Source organism: Moschus berezovskii, chromosome 7, assembly GCF_049115385.1.
Source record: "Moschus berezovskii isolate FMDL1 chromosome 7, NW_MosBer_1.0, whole genome shotgun sequence".
NCBI classification, from domain to species: Eukaryota; Metazoa; Chordata; class Mammalia; order Artiodactyla; family Moschidae; genus Moschus; species Moschus berezovskii.
Window position 1 is genome coordinate 66,668,576 of NC_142466.1, and position 17,361 is coordinate 66,685,936.

At 50.8% G+C, this 17,361-nt stretch overlaps 1 protein-coding gene and 1 non-coding gene across 2 annotated transcripts; one reads left to right on the forward strand and one right to left on the reverse strand.

Moving 5' to 3' along the window:
• Positions 1–1,937: 1,937 nt before the first annotated feature.
• LOC129557688 (U6 spliceosomal RNA) lies at positions 1,938–2,044 on the reverse strand. The gene has a single exon (XR_008686280.1). It is a non-coding gene; the product is annotated as a U6 spliceosomal RNA (small nuclear RNA).
• A 6,728-nt stretch (positions 2,045–8,772) lies between these two features.
• Positions 8,773–17,034, forward strand: DNAJB5 (DnaJ heat shock protein family (Hsp40) member B5). Its single transcript, XM_055426951.2, has 4 exons — positions 8,773–8,954; positions 11,279–11,523; positions 14,541–15,142; positions 15,278–17,034. Exons 1-4 carry the CDS (start codon positions 8,773–8,775, stop codon positions 15,509–15,511), a joined length of 1,263 nt encoding a protein of 420 aa, XP_055282926.1. The 3' UTR covers positions 15,512–17,034.
• The last annotated feature ends 327 nt before the right edge of the window (positions 17,035–17,361 follow it).

Consider the following 17,361-nt stretch of genomic DNA (forward strand, 5'->3'; position numbering starts at 1 on the left):
AAAGTCAAAGTTTTTGAAGAAATTGAGGAAGAGGTAAGCCCTCTGAGCCTCCCTGCTGTGTGTTGCCCCCAAACACAAACCACAGGCCAGTATTAGACATTCCCTTCCCAGTTTCTGCTGAACTACAAAGTGGGGAGTACTAATTGGCTGTTTTCTCCTGGTCTGGGCTCTCCTTGGTCTGAGAGTTTCCTCACCATCTTTGCTAACTGTTTTAATGTGATATGATAGGTTGGATAAACTAAGATCTGGAAAAACTTTCAAAGGACTATGAAATTCCCAATTATCCCTTTTGCCTGGTAAGAACAGAGCCAGTACCTGTAGATGTGAAAGCATCTCTAGACTTTGGATCAGAGGCAGATATTCTACTCTGAAACCATAGGAGCCCCAAACACAAATACGGCTCTCAAGGGACCAGAGGCCATTAAGTTGCATGGTCCAACTATATGCATATTTTTTTTTTCAATAAATAGGTACAACAGTACCACACAATCCTCAGTTGAATCTGCAGATGTGGAACCAGGGATATGGAGGCCCAATTATAAAGTTACATGAGGATTTTTGTGGCAGGGGCATCAGCTCCCCTAATTCCCACATTGTTCAGGAATCAACTGTAATTGCTAACATTTTAGCACTTACTATGCACTGGGCTTCCCTGGTGGCTGAGAGGTTAAAGCGTCGGCCTGGAATGCAGGAGACCCGGGTTTGATCCCTGGGTTGGGAAGATCCCCTGGAGAAGGAAATGGCAACCCACTCCAGTACTCTTGCCTGGAGAATCCCATGGAGAGAGCAGCCTGGTGGGCTACAGTTCATGGGGTCGCAAAGAGTCGGACACAACTGAGCGACTTCATGCCGACGATGCACTGGGCAGTGCTTTGCATAAGCTAATCTTCAACACAATCCTATGTGATTTGTATTACGGATGAGAAAGTGAAAGTGAGGTTCCACAGTCACGAATCTAGGAAGGAGGGGAGTCAGGCAGTCTGATTTCAGTGCCCATGCTCTTAATTTATTGTGCTGCCTGTCAAAGTACACCCCAAAGAAAGTTGCTGTATGGTCCAGCACCTTCTGCTTCCATCCCCAGGGAACAGGCATACATAGGTAGCCAGGCATGTAGCCCAGATCAGAGGATTTCTTACCACCTGCACAACTCACCCCCTTCACTCACCGCTCCTTCCTGGAATTTTCCCACAGAAGTCCATCACGCTGAGACACAATAACATCCTGCACATCCTTTCTCTTGTTTCCAAGCTCAGTGAAGTCAAGCATTGGGACAGAGAAAAAAGGCATGAAAGCTGGACCTCTGTGAGCCCTCATAACAAGAAAGTTTTCCCCACTCTCATTCAGACAGCCTTGACTGGAACTTCAGACCCTCCCAGCTCTGTTCCTCGACCGCCACTTGTTCCCAGGGTTGGCTGGAGCTTTGGTTCCACAAAAACTTCCACCCACTCTGACTTTCCCTAGAAATAAAGAGGAGTGCACTTGAGCCAGAGTAGAGCCGTGATCGCTAAACTTGCTAAATATGGAGTAATTAGTGTTCTCTCTCCCACCCCACTCGTAGGGTTGTTTAGAGTTTGGCCTTGCTAAACTTCAGTTTCCTCATCTGTAAAAATCTGGAGAACACTTCATTTTGTCTGCCTCCTAGGCTGATAGTTTAGTGAAGACAGGATAAAATTGGTAACTGAAAAGAGCTTGGTACACTCTAAGGCACTGAGTGAACAGCAAGAATTTCTGGCCCCTGAAGGCTGTGTGTGTGTCATTCCATGCACCACCCCCTTCCCAGGCATAGCTGGGGATACTTCCATTGGCCTCTGTCCACAGTGCTGAAGTCACAGCCAAGCCCGTTAGGGATTTTTAGTCCCTCTTTTTTTAAAAAATATACTCATTTATTCATATACACACTCACTTTACATTATTACATTTTAATACTCATCAAAAACAAAAATACAGAATGCTCCATGAATTTGCATGTCATCCTTGTGCAGAAGCCATGCTAATCATCTCTGTAATGTTCCAATTTTAGCATATGTGCTGCTAAAGTGAGCACTTAAGTCCCTCCTTGTCCCATCTAAGGAAGCATCAAATACAGAGACTACCAAGCCCAAGGATTGCCCTAAAACTCAGAAGGTATTGCCAAAATGTTTTTTATTTCATTACTTTCAAGTATCTTTGTTTGTTTTTTAATAAGCAATAACATTCCTTTAAAATTATAATAGGTACAAAACAGACAGGATGTGATTTAGCAGATCAGGGAAAGCAAAGGATGCAGTCTTCACTTGGTGAAGATGTAACCTGAGGCTACATGGAAAGAAAGGGTCAGAGGAGGGACGTGGGCTGGCTAGTATGCTGACTGGCACCACTGGAAAAAGCTAATCAGAGCCAGGAATCATGAACTGAACCACAGCCAGGGGAACATGGTCTTAGTAGCTGGAACTGAACAAGGCAGAGGAGGAACCCATGAAGGCCTGAGAGGAACAGATTTGAGGGATGCAGATGGCTGATGTTTGGTAGATGGGACCAGTGAGGTTGATGTGACCTCAAAAACAGCGCTAAGATCAAAGGTGGAGGAGGGGCAGATTTCTGCTCAATAGGACCAAAAGACAATTGAATACCAGGGAAGGTAGTGAAGCTGTACATGCATATGACAGAAATATGACATTGAGGGTAAAATGCCTTCCCAGGTCTCCAGGTCTCTTGAGGCCTTCAATGCAAGTAAGTGATTAGGCACCTTCCACTGTAACCCCAGCCCTGAGGCCTGCTGAACTATAGGGAGATCCATGCTTGTACAGACCCACATGATCCCAAAGCATCAGCATTGCTGGGCTGGAAGCCTTAATTTCTTTAGTTCAACCTCTTAGACCAACTGCTGTGCCTCCAGCTCTGAGCCCTGACCTGAGAGAAGAGATCCAATATCACAATTCGCCTATTATCCCCTTTCCAGGTGGCTCTGAGAAGATGCGTTCAGAACCTGATGTTGCACGCCCTCTGATGGTCATTCCCAGTACTGTTCTCTCACCCCAAAGCAAAAAAAAAAAAAACCCTTTGCACTTTTATGGTACTAGTCAGGGCTTCCCAGGTAAAGAATTCACCTGCTAAGCAGGAGATATGGATTCAATCCTGGGTCAGGAAGATTCCCTTGAGAAGGAAATAGCAACCCACTCTCGTATTCTTGCTGGAGAATCCCAGGGACAGCAGAGCCTGGCGGGCTACACTCCATGGGGTCACAAAGAGCCGGACACAACTTAGCGACTAAAACAAGATGACAACAACTAGTCAGTGTAGGTTCAGCACAGGCAGGGAGACACTAGACAAGGACAAGTACCTGGGAGTTAGATGACTGGTCAGTGTTCAAGTATCAGTGTCAAAATTAGGGCTCATCTGAAAAGATCTAGGAGGAGGCTTAGACTGAGGCTGGATGGAGGAACTACCTGATCCAAGACTCAGACCAATATCACTGTTTCAGGCTGAGACCAAAGTTGGGGCTCATTGCGGGACTGAATTCTGGCTAAAGTTTCAGCATGAAGTATGTATCCAGGTGATATGCAAACAGTCTGACTACAGGAAGGAGTCAGTGGATAATGGGGTCAGCATGGTATTCCTATACGAGGTGAAACATCATATAAGTATGAGCTGTTGGAGAACTTAAGAAGAGATATTGCCAGGGGAGAAGAACAAGTGATGGTGGAAAGAATAAGGAAGTCACTAATTTCTAAGAGCCTCCCAACCTTAAAGATAGGAATAGCCAGGCTAGAGCCCCTTTTCTCCTCAGAATGTGAATTTCAGTATTCTAGTTCCAGCTTCCTGTTAAAGCCCCCACCAACCCTAGTACTGCCACATACAAATTATAGGAACAATTTTGGGACACAGGAGAGGTCCAAGAAACAGTCCTGTCACTGCATAAAGCCGGCAGCGTGGGGGTAGTCTTCCTTTCCCCCAGGATTCTCTGTTTCTACTGGCAACAGTGCTGGCAGCCTCCCACACCCAGATCTTAGCAACCCTGGGAGCCCCTGGCAACTGCTGCCATGGTGACAAGACAGGGAACTGAGAACAGGCTGGGGGGAGCACTTCCTCTAGAGCCTTCAGGATATACGTGAGAGAGGTCTCCCCCTCCCATACACAGTCTGGGAGGGAACATGTGCTCCTGTCTAAACACCTCCTCACTGGCACCCACCCCCGCCCCTGCCCCCGGTTCCGGTTCCCTCAGGGTGAGGAAATGAGGGACATCTACGGTCGTGACGTCTCCAGAGGGAGAGAGGGTGAGTTGGGGGTGTGTGGAACTGACAAGATCACAGATGCCTGCATACAAAGGCAGACAGTGTCAGTGTATCAACAGCCATGAAGCCTTATTTCATCCACTTTTTGCCATGTAGACAGACACAGGCCTACACTTAATCATATATGTACAGTAACACAAAATCACATACCTACAATAAATAACACAGAATCAAGCACAGTACCATGCAAAAATCATTAAACAGATACACTTTCACTCATAAATCGCATGATAAACAACACTACAAATAATTTCCAGACTCCAACGTTTATAGATGCACTCACATATCCAGATATCTGTGAACATATAGAATAAGTTAACTTCCTTTAGCATTAACTGCAGGCCAAGCTGTCAGCACTACATGTGTCACCTTAATTAACCCTCACTACAATCCTATGCGGTATGGCTGTTTTCTATCTCCATTTTACAAACGAGGAAATTAGGCGCTGATATGGTAAGCAACCTCACAAGGTCAACAGTCTGCCTTCAGAGCCTACTTCTTCACACCCTTTGCCACACCCTGAGGCACCCCTGGTTCCTCTCACACACACCTGATACCCAGGACAATGGGACACAGGACAGCAACTGCAAACTCGGCAAACAACAGAATCTGTGCCACCAATAACTGAAGGCACAGCTCTGCCCCCTTGAAGGTCTAAGCCTACACTTTAGCATTAGCTGGGACCAGGTAAAGGCCGGTGACTAAACTCTGCCTCCGTGTTGGCACAGGCAAGGCTGGAGGAGGCAAAACAGACAGAACTGGAATAGGAAGAAGCAGAGCCTCCCACAGTCCAGGCCCCCATGAATCTGGAGGTGGAAGATTGAGAGCCCTTGGATACAAGGAGCCAGTACCAGTCCTGAGCCCCCTCACCCTCCCTTTCCCACCTCCATGTCACACTGTTTCATTCACTCACCACCCAGCCTCCCCTCCCCTTCTCATGCCTTCTCACCTCATCGCTCTATCCCATCACTTTGCTACTCAACCCATCTCCCCTCCCACCTCTCCCCTTCCCTCACCCATCTCCCCTCCCTCCTCTCCCCTTCCCTCACCCATCTCCCCTCCCTCCACCCCCTCACCCTTCTTACCCCCTCCTCTCCCCTTCCCTCACCCATCTCCCCTCCCTCCTCTCCCCTTCCCTCACCCATCTCCCCTCCCTCCACCCCCTCACCCTTCTTACCCCCTCCTCTCCCCTTCCCTCACCCATCTCCCCTCCCTCCTCTCCCCTTCCCTCACCCATCTCCCCTCCCTCCACCCCCTCACCCATCTCCCCTCCCTCCTCTCCCCTTCCCTCACCCATCTTCCCCCTCCTGTCCCCACCCCCGACACCTGTTCTCCCCTGCCTCTACTCCTCTGCTCCCTTACCCCATCTTCCCTCCATCCTCTCCTTATTCCCCCTCACCCTGCCTCCTCTTACCACACTTCCTTTCCTTCCTTCACACCCCTTTATTCCTGGGATCCCCATCATGATAACCAGAAAGCCAGATAGTAGAGAACAGGCAGACCTGACCTTAGGACCCCTAGACTTCCCTCCTGTTCTGTTCTGTTCTGTGTCCTAGATATTGATGCTCTCCAAGCTTCAGTTTCAAGCTCCATCTAGATTGCATGGCTTCATGGGTGTCCACACTCTGCCTCTGGGAAACCACAAGGGAAGAGAGGTGACAGCTTCTGCTCTGGCCCTTCCTTTGTCCTCAGAGCCCCCAAGAACTCCTTCCCCCTCTTCACCCCTGGATTACCCCCTCTCCACCCCCGCTCGCTCTAGCACAGATGGGCCTGGGAGACAGTGACGTGGGCGCCAGGCACCGTGTCTGCTCAAGCGTCGGCTTCCGCTGGCAACCGCCTCCGCAGCCCTGCCTGCTCTGAATATCGGGGACACTGGGGCTGAGAATTAATGGGGGTGGGGGTACTGAAATGGGAGATTATGAGGGTGTTAAGAAAGAAGATCATGTGGAGCTGAGATGAAGGATTAAAAGGGGGACTAGGATAGGGGAGCTCATGAGAATAGATAAGGATTAAGAATAGAGTCGGAGAAGGCAATGGCAAGCCACTCCAGTACTATTGCCTAGAAAATCCCATGGATGGAGGAGCCTGGTAGGCTGCAGTCCGTGGGGTCGCTAAGGGTCGGACACGACTGAGCGACTTCACTTTCACTTTTCACTTTCCACTTTCACACATTGGAGAAGGAAATGGCAACCCACTCCAGTGTTCTTGCCTGGAGAATCCCAGGGACGGGGGAGCCTGGTGGGCTTCCGTCTATGGGGTCACACAGAGTCGCACACGACTGAAGTGACTTAGCAGCAGCAAGAATAGAGTAAGGCAAAAGATCATGGGCGAAAGACAGGAGATTCTATGTGGCCACTGCTACTGCAGGGAGGAAAGTCAAATGGGTCTAAAACATGTGTTACCTTAATGGGAACTCAAAAGGGAAGTAAGATGAAAGATTATAGGAAGTACTTTAATGGGTATCATGGGGGTTGCTGAGAAGGGGCTACTCATGAGGGAACGAATGAGGGAAACATACAGAGGATAAAAAGAGGACTCAGAAAGGGAATTATGGAAGTGCTAAAATTGTGGGGAACTACCAGGTTACACGGAGAAGGAAATGGCACCCCACTCCAGTACTCTTGCCTGGAAAATCCCATGGATGGAGGAGCCTGGTGGGCTGCAGTCCATGGGGTCGCTAAGAGTCGGACACGACAGAGCGACTTCACTTTCCCTTTTCACTTTCACACATTGGAGAAGGAAATGGCAACCCACTCCAGTGTTCTTGCCTGGAAAATCCCAGGGACGGGGGAGCCTGGTGGGCTTCTGTCTATGGGGTCGCACAGAGTCGGACACGACTGAAGCGACTTAGCAGCACCAGGTTACAAAGGAAAGAGCAGAAGAGTACTATGCACATCTACCGGGCCTATTCTGAGATTCAGTTAGGTCACATCAGGTCAACTCCGGGTCACGGTAAGGTAAAGCTAAATCAGGTCAGGGCTAGGTAAGTTCACGGTTCAATGGAAGACAGGTAAGAAGGAATGACCTTTTGACCCTGGTCCAGGGACTACACCTCCCAGGGTGCACTATTCTCTCCCCTACTCTCCTAAATGAAGAAAGGAAAGAATGCCCAGAGTCACCGCCAACTGGTGGGCGCAGTTTTCCTTTAAGGCTGCCTTTGACGTTGCAGGGGTTCCAGAAGGTTCTCCCGAGATTCGAGCAGCGGCCAGTACGTCCCTCCTTCTCAAACCGGAGATTGGACTAAAATAGTTGTCCCCCGACTCGGGTCTAAGCCCCACTGACCAACCAATAAAATCAAAGGGCGCGAAGAGTTGCCGCCCTCTGTCCCCTTCACCAATGACATGACGAGATAGCGAAGAGGTGTGGTTGATTGATTTCAGAGTGCACCAATCAGACTCATACCAATCACTGCCTGGAATGTGTGCGCGTGTGGCCGGGTGACAGGGGCGGAGGAAGGGACGGCTACCACAGAGCCACTCGTTGAAAGCTGTCCAATTACAACAGAGGCTGAGCTGAGTGACGGGCAGACGGCGCAATGGGCAGTACGGAGGCGGAGCTGTGGGGGCGGGTTCCCGGGCCGGCTGTCTGCCGCCGGCGGGCGGGCGACTCCTGTCCCTAGTGGAGGCGGCGGAGCCAGAGCCGGGGGAGGGGGCAGCGGCTGTCTGACGGACCGCGGCGGCGCCCGCAGCTCCTCACCGGTGAGGGCGCCGAGCTAGGACTCGAGGGTCCCGGGGGTGGGGATGGGGGCGACGCGAAGCCAGGGGTCCTAAAGTCGGGGGGAGCGGGGAGCGGGACACTGAGGGCCCAGCGACTCTTCCGCCGCGGGGGTGTGGGGACTTGGAGTCTACAAGGTGCTTGATGTCCACGACCCTCTTAGAGGGGGCAGCAGGCGTCTGAGCCGGGGGAGGGTCGAGCCGGGTCGCGTTGGGTTTTGCGGAGGCGTTTCCGAGCCAGCCCAGTCAGCCAGCGCCGGTGACATCACCGACCACCCTCCTCCGCAGGAGCCCCCTCCCCTCTCCTCCGCTCCTCTCCCCGCCGCGCCTTTTGTCCCAGCCGAGCTCTGTCCCGCCCCACCCCGCCCATCTGCGAGGGAGGAGACTCCCCTTCAGTGACTTCATTGAGTAGATTCTTGGGGATTGGGGTCTGCTCCTCCCCAGGAGAGGAGAGAAGAACACACTGCCTCTAAGGCCCTCACAGACAATCACACCTGTCACAGGTGCACACGCTGCCACTCACAAGCACACGCTCTTCGCACTGCCAGCCTTACTGTCACACTGCCATACAGCCATTCACAATCAGCCAGACCTCGCCGCACCTGAGAGCAGGTGATCGCTGGACCCTACCCCTTCACTCTCCACACCTGGGGATCAGGTCCAGCTCCTGCTGCACCGGACAAGGCTTGCTGGGCAAGTGCCCAAGACCCTGAGGAGGTGGCTTCCAGAGCTTCAGCTTTCCAAGCGGGCTCCGGTGGAGCGATCCGAGGTGAGGGGCTGGGCTGGGCATGTTTAAGCGCACAGTGCTCTCCTGCCCATCCCCAGCAGCACCCCCACTACAGGCCCGAGGAGCTTTCCGGAGCTTCCCACACTTCTGGGGAGAAGACTTCTTAGCCAGCTTGATGTTTAAAATTCAGCTGGAGCCCTTAAAACTTCGAGCGTGGACGCTGAATGGGTTTGTAAAGTTTCGGTAAGTCCTTCTGGAGAAGGGCACTCATACCCATACCAAGTCAAATTCTTCATGTCATATCCCCCTCCATTGCCTATCTGCTTCCTCCATCTCATCTCATCCCCAATTACATATAATAACCCCCCTCTGTCCCACCCTTACATTTGAATGAACTGCACCCCTTGTCATTCATCTCCTATACCAAACCATTCAGGCATCCATCTTCCACAAATACCTCCTCTAGTATTTCAACTCTTTACAGCCCATTGGTAAGCCATTTGCAATAAAAGATATTTCCATTTGTCATCCTTCATCCCCCTCCCTCAGTACTTCATTTTCTGTATCAACCATTCCCCTTTCCTGGTCCGGTCCCCCTTGCTATTTCTCAGTTTCCATTCCTGCCTCTACATTAACAGCCTCCTCATTCTCTCCATCCAAGGCAGTGCCACGCCATGGGGTTCCTTTGTCATTCCAACATGTGGCTCATGGGTATGGGAGGGAGGGAAGAAGGGAGGAAAGAAAAAAGGCAATTCCTGAAAGAGCTTGCCCTATGTCTGTGGAGGCAAGAGAATGATAGGTCTAGAACAGCAAGCAGGTGGTTACCAGGAAGGAAACTGGCTGTATGAAGAGGTAATGCAGGGACAGCGAGGGGAGGGTGAGAGCAGTGCCAAGCCATTCCACTCACCCTCAGCCTAAAAGCTGCTATAATTCTCTGGGGGCACCCTCTTGGTGTGATAGGACTCCTTTCCAGTTTCAGGGGAAAGAAAGTGTGGGCTGAGGCAGAGATGGTGGCAGACCACCCCCAGCTCCCTCTCAGACGGCTTTTACTGCTGCTTCCGAAAATGGCTGCCCTCCCCCAGATGCTCTTTATTTTCTGCCTCCCCCAACTGCAGCCTCCCCCCACCAGGCATGACATGCTGGTAGGGAGAAGGGGGAGTACCCGCCTTAATGGAGCCTTCTCTTCATCAGAGTGAGATGACTCCCAGAACAATGAGTCAACCCAGCCACCTGTAACAGGCCCTGTGAGGGCAGGAGTTAGGGCTCTTGACCTTGTCTACCTGAGCCCTTGAGGCCTCCCCTTACCCGTTATAACCCTTACTCCTGCCAGGAAACTCTGTATACCTCTCTGAAGCAGTCAGAGGCAGAAAAGCAGGCCTCAGCTGTGGCTGCCAGCCCAGGACATTGCTAGAAAGACTCTGGGCTTTGACAGGGGTTGGCCAAGTCTTGGGTCGGAGAATGGCTTCTGGTCATTCACCCAAATAGCTCTAGCTACAGGAAAATGCCCTTCCTTCATATCCACCACAGAGACATTGATGGAGGGAGATTAGAGTGAAAGAATTAGAGTCCTGTGTTTCTCCCTCATGTAAATAGCAAATACCCTTGCAAACAGCATGCAAAGGACTATCAAAGGAGTGTGGAACTGGCACTGGGCCAGATTCTAAACCATTGGGCAGGTGAGAGAGAAGAACTGGTAGAAAAGGTATTGAGGAAATGTTGGTTAGTGCCCAACTGTCTCCTAAAAACTAAGGTTAAAAAGACCCTACCCTAGGATGCTTTTGTTCACTAACACTGATGCTTAGGCAGCACAAACATGTCTTCAAACACAGTTTTGTGTGTAGACACTGGGAAACGAGTAAAGCAAACTGTTGCCCTGGTTAGAAGGGCAGTGTCACCCTCCTGCTAATGAGGGAGTTAGAAACAGCAGTTTCCAAGGCTGTTAGTCATCCTCTGATCTGAATCACACATGAGGCTTAGCATAGTTTGGGGAGTGGGAGTAGGAAGACCTGGGGTCTCCAATGGCAGAGAGGAATTCAGGCACCCACACCTGACTCAGCCTGGTTCGCCAAGGCATCTGGCTGAAGACCCAGGCCCGTCCCCTGGGCCACTGCCCCAGCTGCCCTTAGCCTGGGCACCATGCCTAAGGCATGGCGTAGGAGACCACGATGCTCAGGTGACCTCACCCAGTACGCTGATCTTGGCCAGCTCCTGTGTGTGGATCTGTCAGTGCATGGTACCGCCTCACTCAGCTGGGCTCATGGGGGTCCTCAGTCTGGCCCAAGGACCTAGGCCTTAGAATAGCCCCAAGACTTGGGCCACAGCCCCCAGCTTCCTGTTGGGAAAACCCAGGAGCTAAAGAAAGAATCATAGAATCCTAGAATGTCAGAGCTGGAAGAGATCTTCTAGTCCAAACCTTTCATCATACTGATGGAGAGACAGAGGCCCACAGAACAGGCATGACCTGCTGAAAGTTACACAGTGAGTCATTTAGGAACTTCAGGATCATCAGGATAGGACCGGGGTAGAAGGGAACAGTGGTATCAAGGATCAGCTCTGGTTTCTTTCAGAAACAAGGAGACCAGTGCCGGTCCAGTGGCTGTGATGGGAAAGGATTACTACAAGATTCTTGGGATCCCGTCTGGAGCCAACGAGGATGAGATCAAGAAAGCCTATCGAAAGATGGCCTTGAAGTACCATCCAGATAAGAACAAAGAACCCAATGCTGAGGAGAAGTTTAAGGAGATTGCAGAGGCCTATGATGTGCTGAGTGACCCTAAGAAACGGGGCCTGTATGACCAGTATGGGGAGGAAGGTAAGAGGGCAGTGCCCCAGCCTGATACTGGATATCTGTCCTTGTTGGGGGTCCAGAGTGACCTAGTTCTCAAAGCAGGGAACTGGAGACTGAGAAAGGGTGAGAGGCATGAGTGTTCCCAGTACTGACATCCAGAGGAAAGAAGAGACCACCCACTCCCCAGTCTCAGCTCCCCATCCCTCTCCCTGCCTTTCTGCCCCTCTCCCTCCTCAAGTTCAGGCCTTAGAGAAGCTAGAGCCAGAGGCCTTCCCCGCCCTTCTTTCCCTCCCAGCCTTATTAGTCCTGCCTGAAGTCTCTGCTGCTTCATTGGCTGAAGCGGAAGGTTAGGAAAGGGAGTGTGTGGCTCTCTGAGGACAGAGCATTTACAATCATCAGCATAAAAGTTTGGCCCTTAAGCAGCCAGGGAATTAACCACTGGAGCTCTGAGCTAGAGATGGTGGTCCCCTTCCCTGCCCAATTCCTGCCCACTTCAGGCCAGCAGAACAGAGTTAGAGTTTCGACTCCCTGAGGAAGTGGCAGGGATCCAAGAGTGGAACGGGAACTGCTGCTGGCAACTTGCCCTCTCCCTGGGGTAGCTGGTGGCCACGCACAGGGTGGCAGGAAAGGTCCAAATAAAGCCTCTGAGAGGGCGGCTCCTCCCAGCACATCCCACGGGCATGATGTAGCTGCTAATTCTGGGCCTGCCCCTCAGGGCCGCCTGCCACCCGCCAGCCACAAGCACCTGTCAGGCTATATTAAGAGACATTGTCACAGCTGAGGACTCTCCTTTCCGGGAGGAACTGCCCTTCCTCCCCAGTGGCATCCACCTTTCTTCCACTTTCTCCTCCTCAGTCTCCCCATTCTAGTCTCAAAATTAATTAATTGATTTAATTATCATTAAATTAATGATAGGTACTGTACCTGACACAGAGTAGGTACTCAAAAGAATGTTCTTTTCCTCTCCCCAGCCCTTGCTTTGTGTTGCATGACCCAATCGTCTGTACACCCGAGTCCTCCCAACCCTCTCTTCTTATTCTCCATGCCAAAGTTCCTTCCATTATTCCCTCCTCACCTATTAGACTTGTCAATTCCCAGATTCACCAGGCAGTTGCTGGAATCCTCAGTATTCTTTCAGCTAAGAAATGTTTCTCTCTGGGGTAGAGAGATGGGAGGGGTAGTGGTGGGGAAAAGGAAAGCAGTGCAGACACCATGCCACCATGTGACCTGTCTAGGAATTGCATTCATTCCTCTGCTTGGCCTCATCTTGATTAGGAAAAGGTAGGAACTGGGTTATTTAATTGCCAAATTGTGTCCAAGTTTTTTGTGACCCCATGGATTATAGCCAGTCGGGCTCCTCTGTCCACGGGACTCGGCAGGCAAGAATACTGGAGTGGGTTGCCATTTCCTTCTCCAGGGCACCTTCACAACCCAGGGATTGCACTCCTGCACTTCAGGCAGATTCTTTATCATTGAGTCACCAGAGAAGCTGGTAGACTTCTTTCTGCAAAACCAAACCTAAGTGAAGGGCAAAGCTTGGGCCCTAGGTCCAGACACTGGTTCTAACACATATCTACACCCCAGGAGGGTTCCTGGGGATACAGAACAACCTTAAGGAGACATCCAGGGCCTGGGAAGGGAGAAGCAGCTTTGGAAATGCGGGTTGTATTTCTGTCTGCCCTGCCCCCTCCCCAGTAGCCAGCCAGAACAGTTGTGAATATAGACTCTGTGTGCACCCTGGCTGGGGACAAGTTGTTCCCAGCTTGAAAAGGGGGTAGTAGTGGTACAGCAGGAATCCTTGCAGAGAAATTACCCCCTCCTGTCATCATCAGACCAATTTCTCTCACTGAGCTCTGCCAAGCTTCTTGAGTTCACCTGACACTCAGACCCCCAGTAGAAGGAAAGAACAGACTTTGAGTCTTAGGAAGGATGAAGAGGCAGCTGTTACAAGTCACTGAATTGCTTGCCTTTTGGCCTCTTCAATGAAACCCAAATCTCCTCTTGTGGGCCCAGGAAATAAGAGGCTAATTCAGGCTCAGGCTTCCACAGCCAATAAATATCGAGATAAAGGCCCCAAAGAGAAGAGTCCCTTCCCCTAGCCAGGGCCCCAGCCCTGAGTCTATATACCCTAGATCATTTCTCAGTGTTAACCTCCTTCTTCACTCCTCCCCACACATGCCCCACCCCCCCGCTACTCCCATCACCATCACTACCATGCCCCATGAAGACTGCCTCCAGGAATCTGAGCCCCGAGATAGAACCTGACTCCAGAGAGAGTCACTGGGGTCGCCACTGCAATGTTCCAGTTCATTCATGCACTTTGGTTGCTCTGACATAAGGTATGGGGAGAAAGCTTGGTGTTGTGCACTCCAGGGTGTTGCACAGTCTACACTTGTCCCTTGTGTGAATGGTACCCCTTGGAGCTGTGCAACACCGTGAGCCCTGAGTGTGGGAACGAACCATTTTAAAACTTTTTGTAGAGAAATAACTCTTCTCCAGGCTAATGATCTTTCCTACTTTTAAGGGCCCTCCTGATTTCCCATTTGGGTGGGAGTCAGAGAAAGAGGAAACTGTGCTTGAAGTAGACTGAGAGGGGACTTCCTCCTTGATGATACCCCTACCTTATTTAGGACAAGTCACTTACTAGCCCCCTGGATGATCAGATTCTTTGCGACTGCCTCTTGCTCTGTCTTTGGAGATAAGTAAATCTGGGACCCAGGTATGACTTGTAATATGACCCCAGGCCAGCCATTCAAGGCTTAGTGAGAGATTACAGCACTGGAGGCTGCATCCTACAAGTCTTCTAGTCTTAGCTGTTCAGCCTCTTTGAACCTCAAGATGTGCCTTATTAAGCATATAGAAAAATAGAAATTAATCTTGCCAGAGATTTTTCTTACTCTATTAGGCCAGCCCTCTCTGTGTGGGAGTTAAAGGTTGGTTCTTTCTCTAGGCTGATGAACTGGGAGCTAGAGAGCAAGGGGAGGAGACTGGGGTGGGGCAGAGAGACCAGCCACACTGCCCCTAACTTCTTCTTCCTCCAGGCCTGAAGACTGGCGGCGGTTCCTCAGGTGGCTCCAGTGGCTCCTTTCACTACACCTTCCATGGAGACCCCCATGCCACCTTTGCCTCCTTCTTTGGAGGCTCCAACCCCTTCGATATCTTCTTTGCCAGCAGTCGCTCGGCTCGTCCCTTCAGTGGCTTTGACCCAGATGATATGGATGTGGATGAAGATGATGACCCATTTGGCGCCTTTGGCCGCTTTGGCTTCAATGGGCTGAGTAGGGGTCCAAGGCGAGCCCCAGAACCACTGTACCCTCGGCGCAAGGTTCAGGACCCACCTGTGGTGCATGAGTTGAGGGTGTCCCTGGAGGAAATCTACCACGGCTCCACCAAACGCATGAAGATCACAAGGCGGCGCCTCAACCCTGACGGGCGAACTGTGCGCACCGAAGACAAGATCCTGCATATTGTCATCAAGCGTGGCTGGAAGGAAGGCACCAAGATCACCTTCCCCAAAGAGGGCGATGCCACGCCTGACAACATCCCTGCCGACATCGTCTTTGTGCTCAAAGACAAGCCCCATGCACACTTCCGCCGAGATGGTACCAACGTGCTCTACAGTGCCCTGATCAGCCTCAAGGAGGTAGGGCCTGGATCAGATCATGTTTTTACTGGGAAGGGGGTGGGAGTGATGGAAATTTTTTTCTTCCCCACTTTTACTTTTCCTCCCTTCCAATCACTCTACCCTACATTTTCCTCATTCTCTAATTTTCCCTAGGCGCTGTGCGGCTGCACCGTGAACATTCCCACCATTGATGGCCGAGTGATCCCTTTGCCCTGCAATGATGTCATCAAGCCAGGCACCGTGAAGAGACTCCGTGGGGAAGGCCTTCCCTTCCCCAAGGTGCCCACCCAGCGGGGAGATCTCATTGTCGAGTTCAAAGTTCGGTTCCCAGATAGATTAACACCACAGACACGGCAGATCCTTAAGCAGCACCTACCTTGTTCCTAGGCTCTGCCCTAGCCAACCCAGAGTCTACCACAGCAATACCCCCTACACTCACCCCATCCATTGTGCACCCAGCTTGATGTCCACTGGACACTGGCAAACGTTTTCTAAAGTGCAAAAAAACAAAAAACAAAAAAAAGCCACTGGTTTTCAGGGGAAATGTTCCTATCCCTGATCCCTTTCAAAGCTGGGCTGCCCTGGGGGAGTGGGAGGGAGGTGGGGAGAGCTAGCCCAGGCCAGGGGTCAATTTTCATGTCACAACCTTTGAATCCAGTTCCCACTCCAGTGGCTGGAGAATGACCTGAGTGCTACTTGAAGATATAGAGATTCCTTGTCCACGCCTGTAAATAGCATGTCCTCCTTCCCCTTTCAGCTTTGCTAATACCTCTCCCTTCCCTTCCCTTCAGCTTCCTCCCTCAATAGGAGGATAAAATGGGCACTGCTTTCCCACCCCACTCCCACCCTCAAATCCACAGTGTCCAAGGTTATCACACACACATTCATGCACACAGAACACACACCTAGAGCTGTGTGTGCCTCTCCAGGGTTGAGATGGGAAGGGAAGGTCCGTAACCCATGAACCGGGCCATTGAGCACGAGACACTTTTCATTTGGGGCAGGGAAGTGAATGGGACCCTCAGCAGCCTTCTTGACAGCTACCCTGCCCAGACCCTGCAGAGCTGGAAGTTCTGTCCTCCCTGCTGCTCCCAGGAATGTGCAAGGGTAGAGGAAGGGGAGGGGACCTGCTATATTAAGGCTAAGAAGTGGAGGGCACGGTCTGTCTTCCAACCTTCATCAGGAAGGGAAAGGGCTTTGGGGTCAGGTGGCAGCTATTCCCCACCAAGAGATTCAGGGTCACAGGTTTCTCCCCACACCTCTGAACTCAGGGCTTAGCCACCCCTAAACTTCCAAATCCCATTTTTGTGATATATGAAGCTACTTATTTCTTACCCTTCATGGAGGCTGCGTGGGGAATTTCTAGCCCTTTGATGCCTGTGTGACCCCACCCCAATCCCACAATTGTATAAAGGTCAAATAGTGAAGGAGCTAGGGTAAGACTGCTTCAGCCAGGTTCTGGGATGGGGTTTTTAGGTTTTCTCACTTTGACAAGCCCTTGAATGTTTTTATAGTAGTTTTTTTGTATTTTTTTGTAATGACAGTATTATGAAAAAAAATAAAGTATTTTAAAAATATGGCATCTGAGCAAGAACAATGAAGCTGTGATGGGGGTGGATGTTCACTGTCAGCCTCCCTCCTGAGCCTTGCTCACCTCTGTGAAGCCCAAGTAGGCCCTCAATATAAGGTAAAGCTGACTCCTTCCTTCCTTCCTCTAAGCCCAGATTTCCAGAATTTCCAAAATATGGACCCAAAATTCAGCAAAGACAGAAGATATCACTCAGCTATCAGAAGAAACAAAGATTTGAAAAGAATAAATATCCTGCATTATAAGAAATAGAGACTATCCTCCACAAAGGATGTGCCAACCAGAGAACAAGGATCAGGCCCACGATGACCATGCCCTCCTGAACTTCAGTATCCCAATGCCACGAAGACAACTCTGTCTTCACCTGAGCCTGGGCTCCATACAGAGGCTGACAAAGTGTAGGCTTTTAATAGGGATCTTCCTGCCCTTGCTTTTTATCCTGGGACAACACCTATGAGAAAAGTTCATTCTTTTATTCAAGGTACTTTTGGTGAAGACTATTCCTTCCAGTGCAGAAACCGAGGGGCTTCTGTTTACAAAATGTCTGCTAATATCCCATCCTGGGCAGGGAGATCCTTAATCCTGCATCCCGTACTCAGTGCTTTCCTACTCAGGTCTCCTAGGGTTGTCCGTCTCTTCACCAAGGACT

Coding starts and splice junctions, on each gene's coding strand:
- DNAJB5 (XM_055426951.2), top strand. CDS start 8,773: ATGTTTAAGCGCACAGTGCTCTCCTGCCCATCCCCAGCAGCACCCCCA. Junction 8,955..11,278: donor AATGGGTTTGTAAAGTTTCG/GTAAGTCCTTCT, acceptor GGTTTCTTTCAG/AAACAAGGAGACCAGTGCCG. Junction 15,143..15,277: donor CCCTGATCAGCCTCAAGGAG/GTAGGGCCTGGA, acceptor AATTTTCCCTAG/GCGCTGTGCGGCTGCACCGT.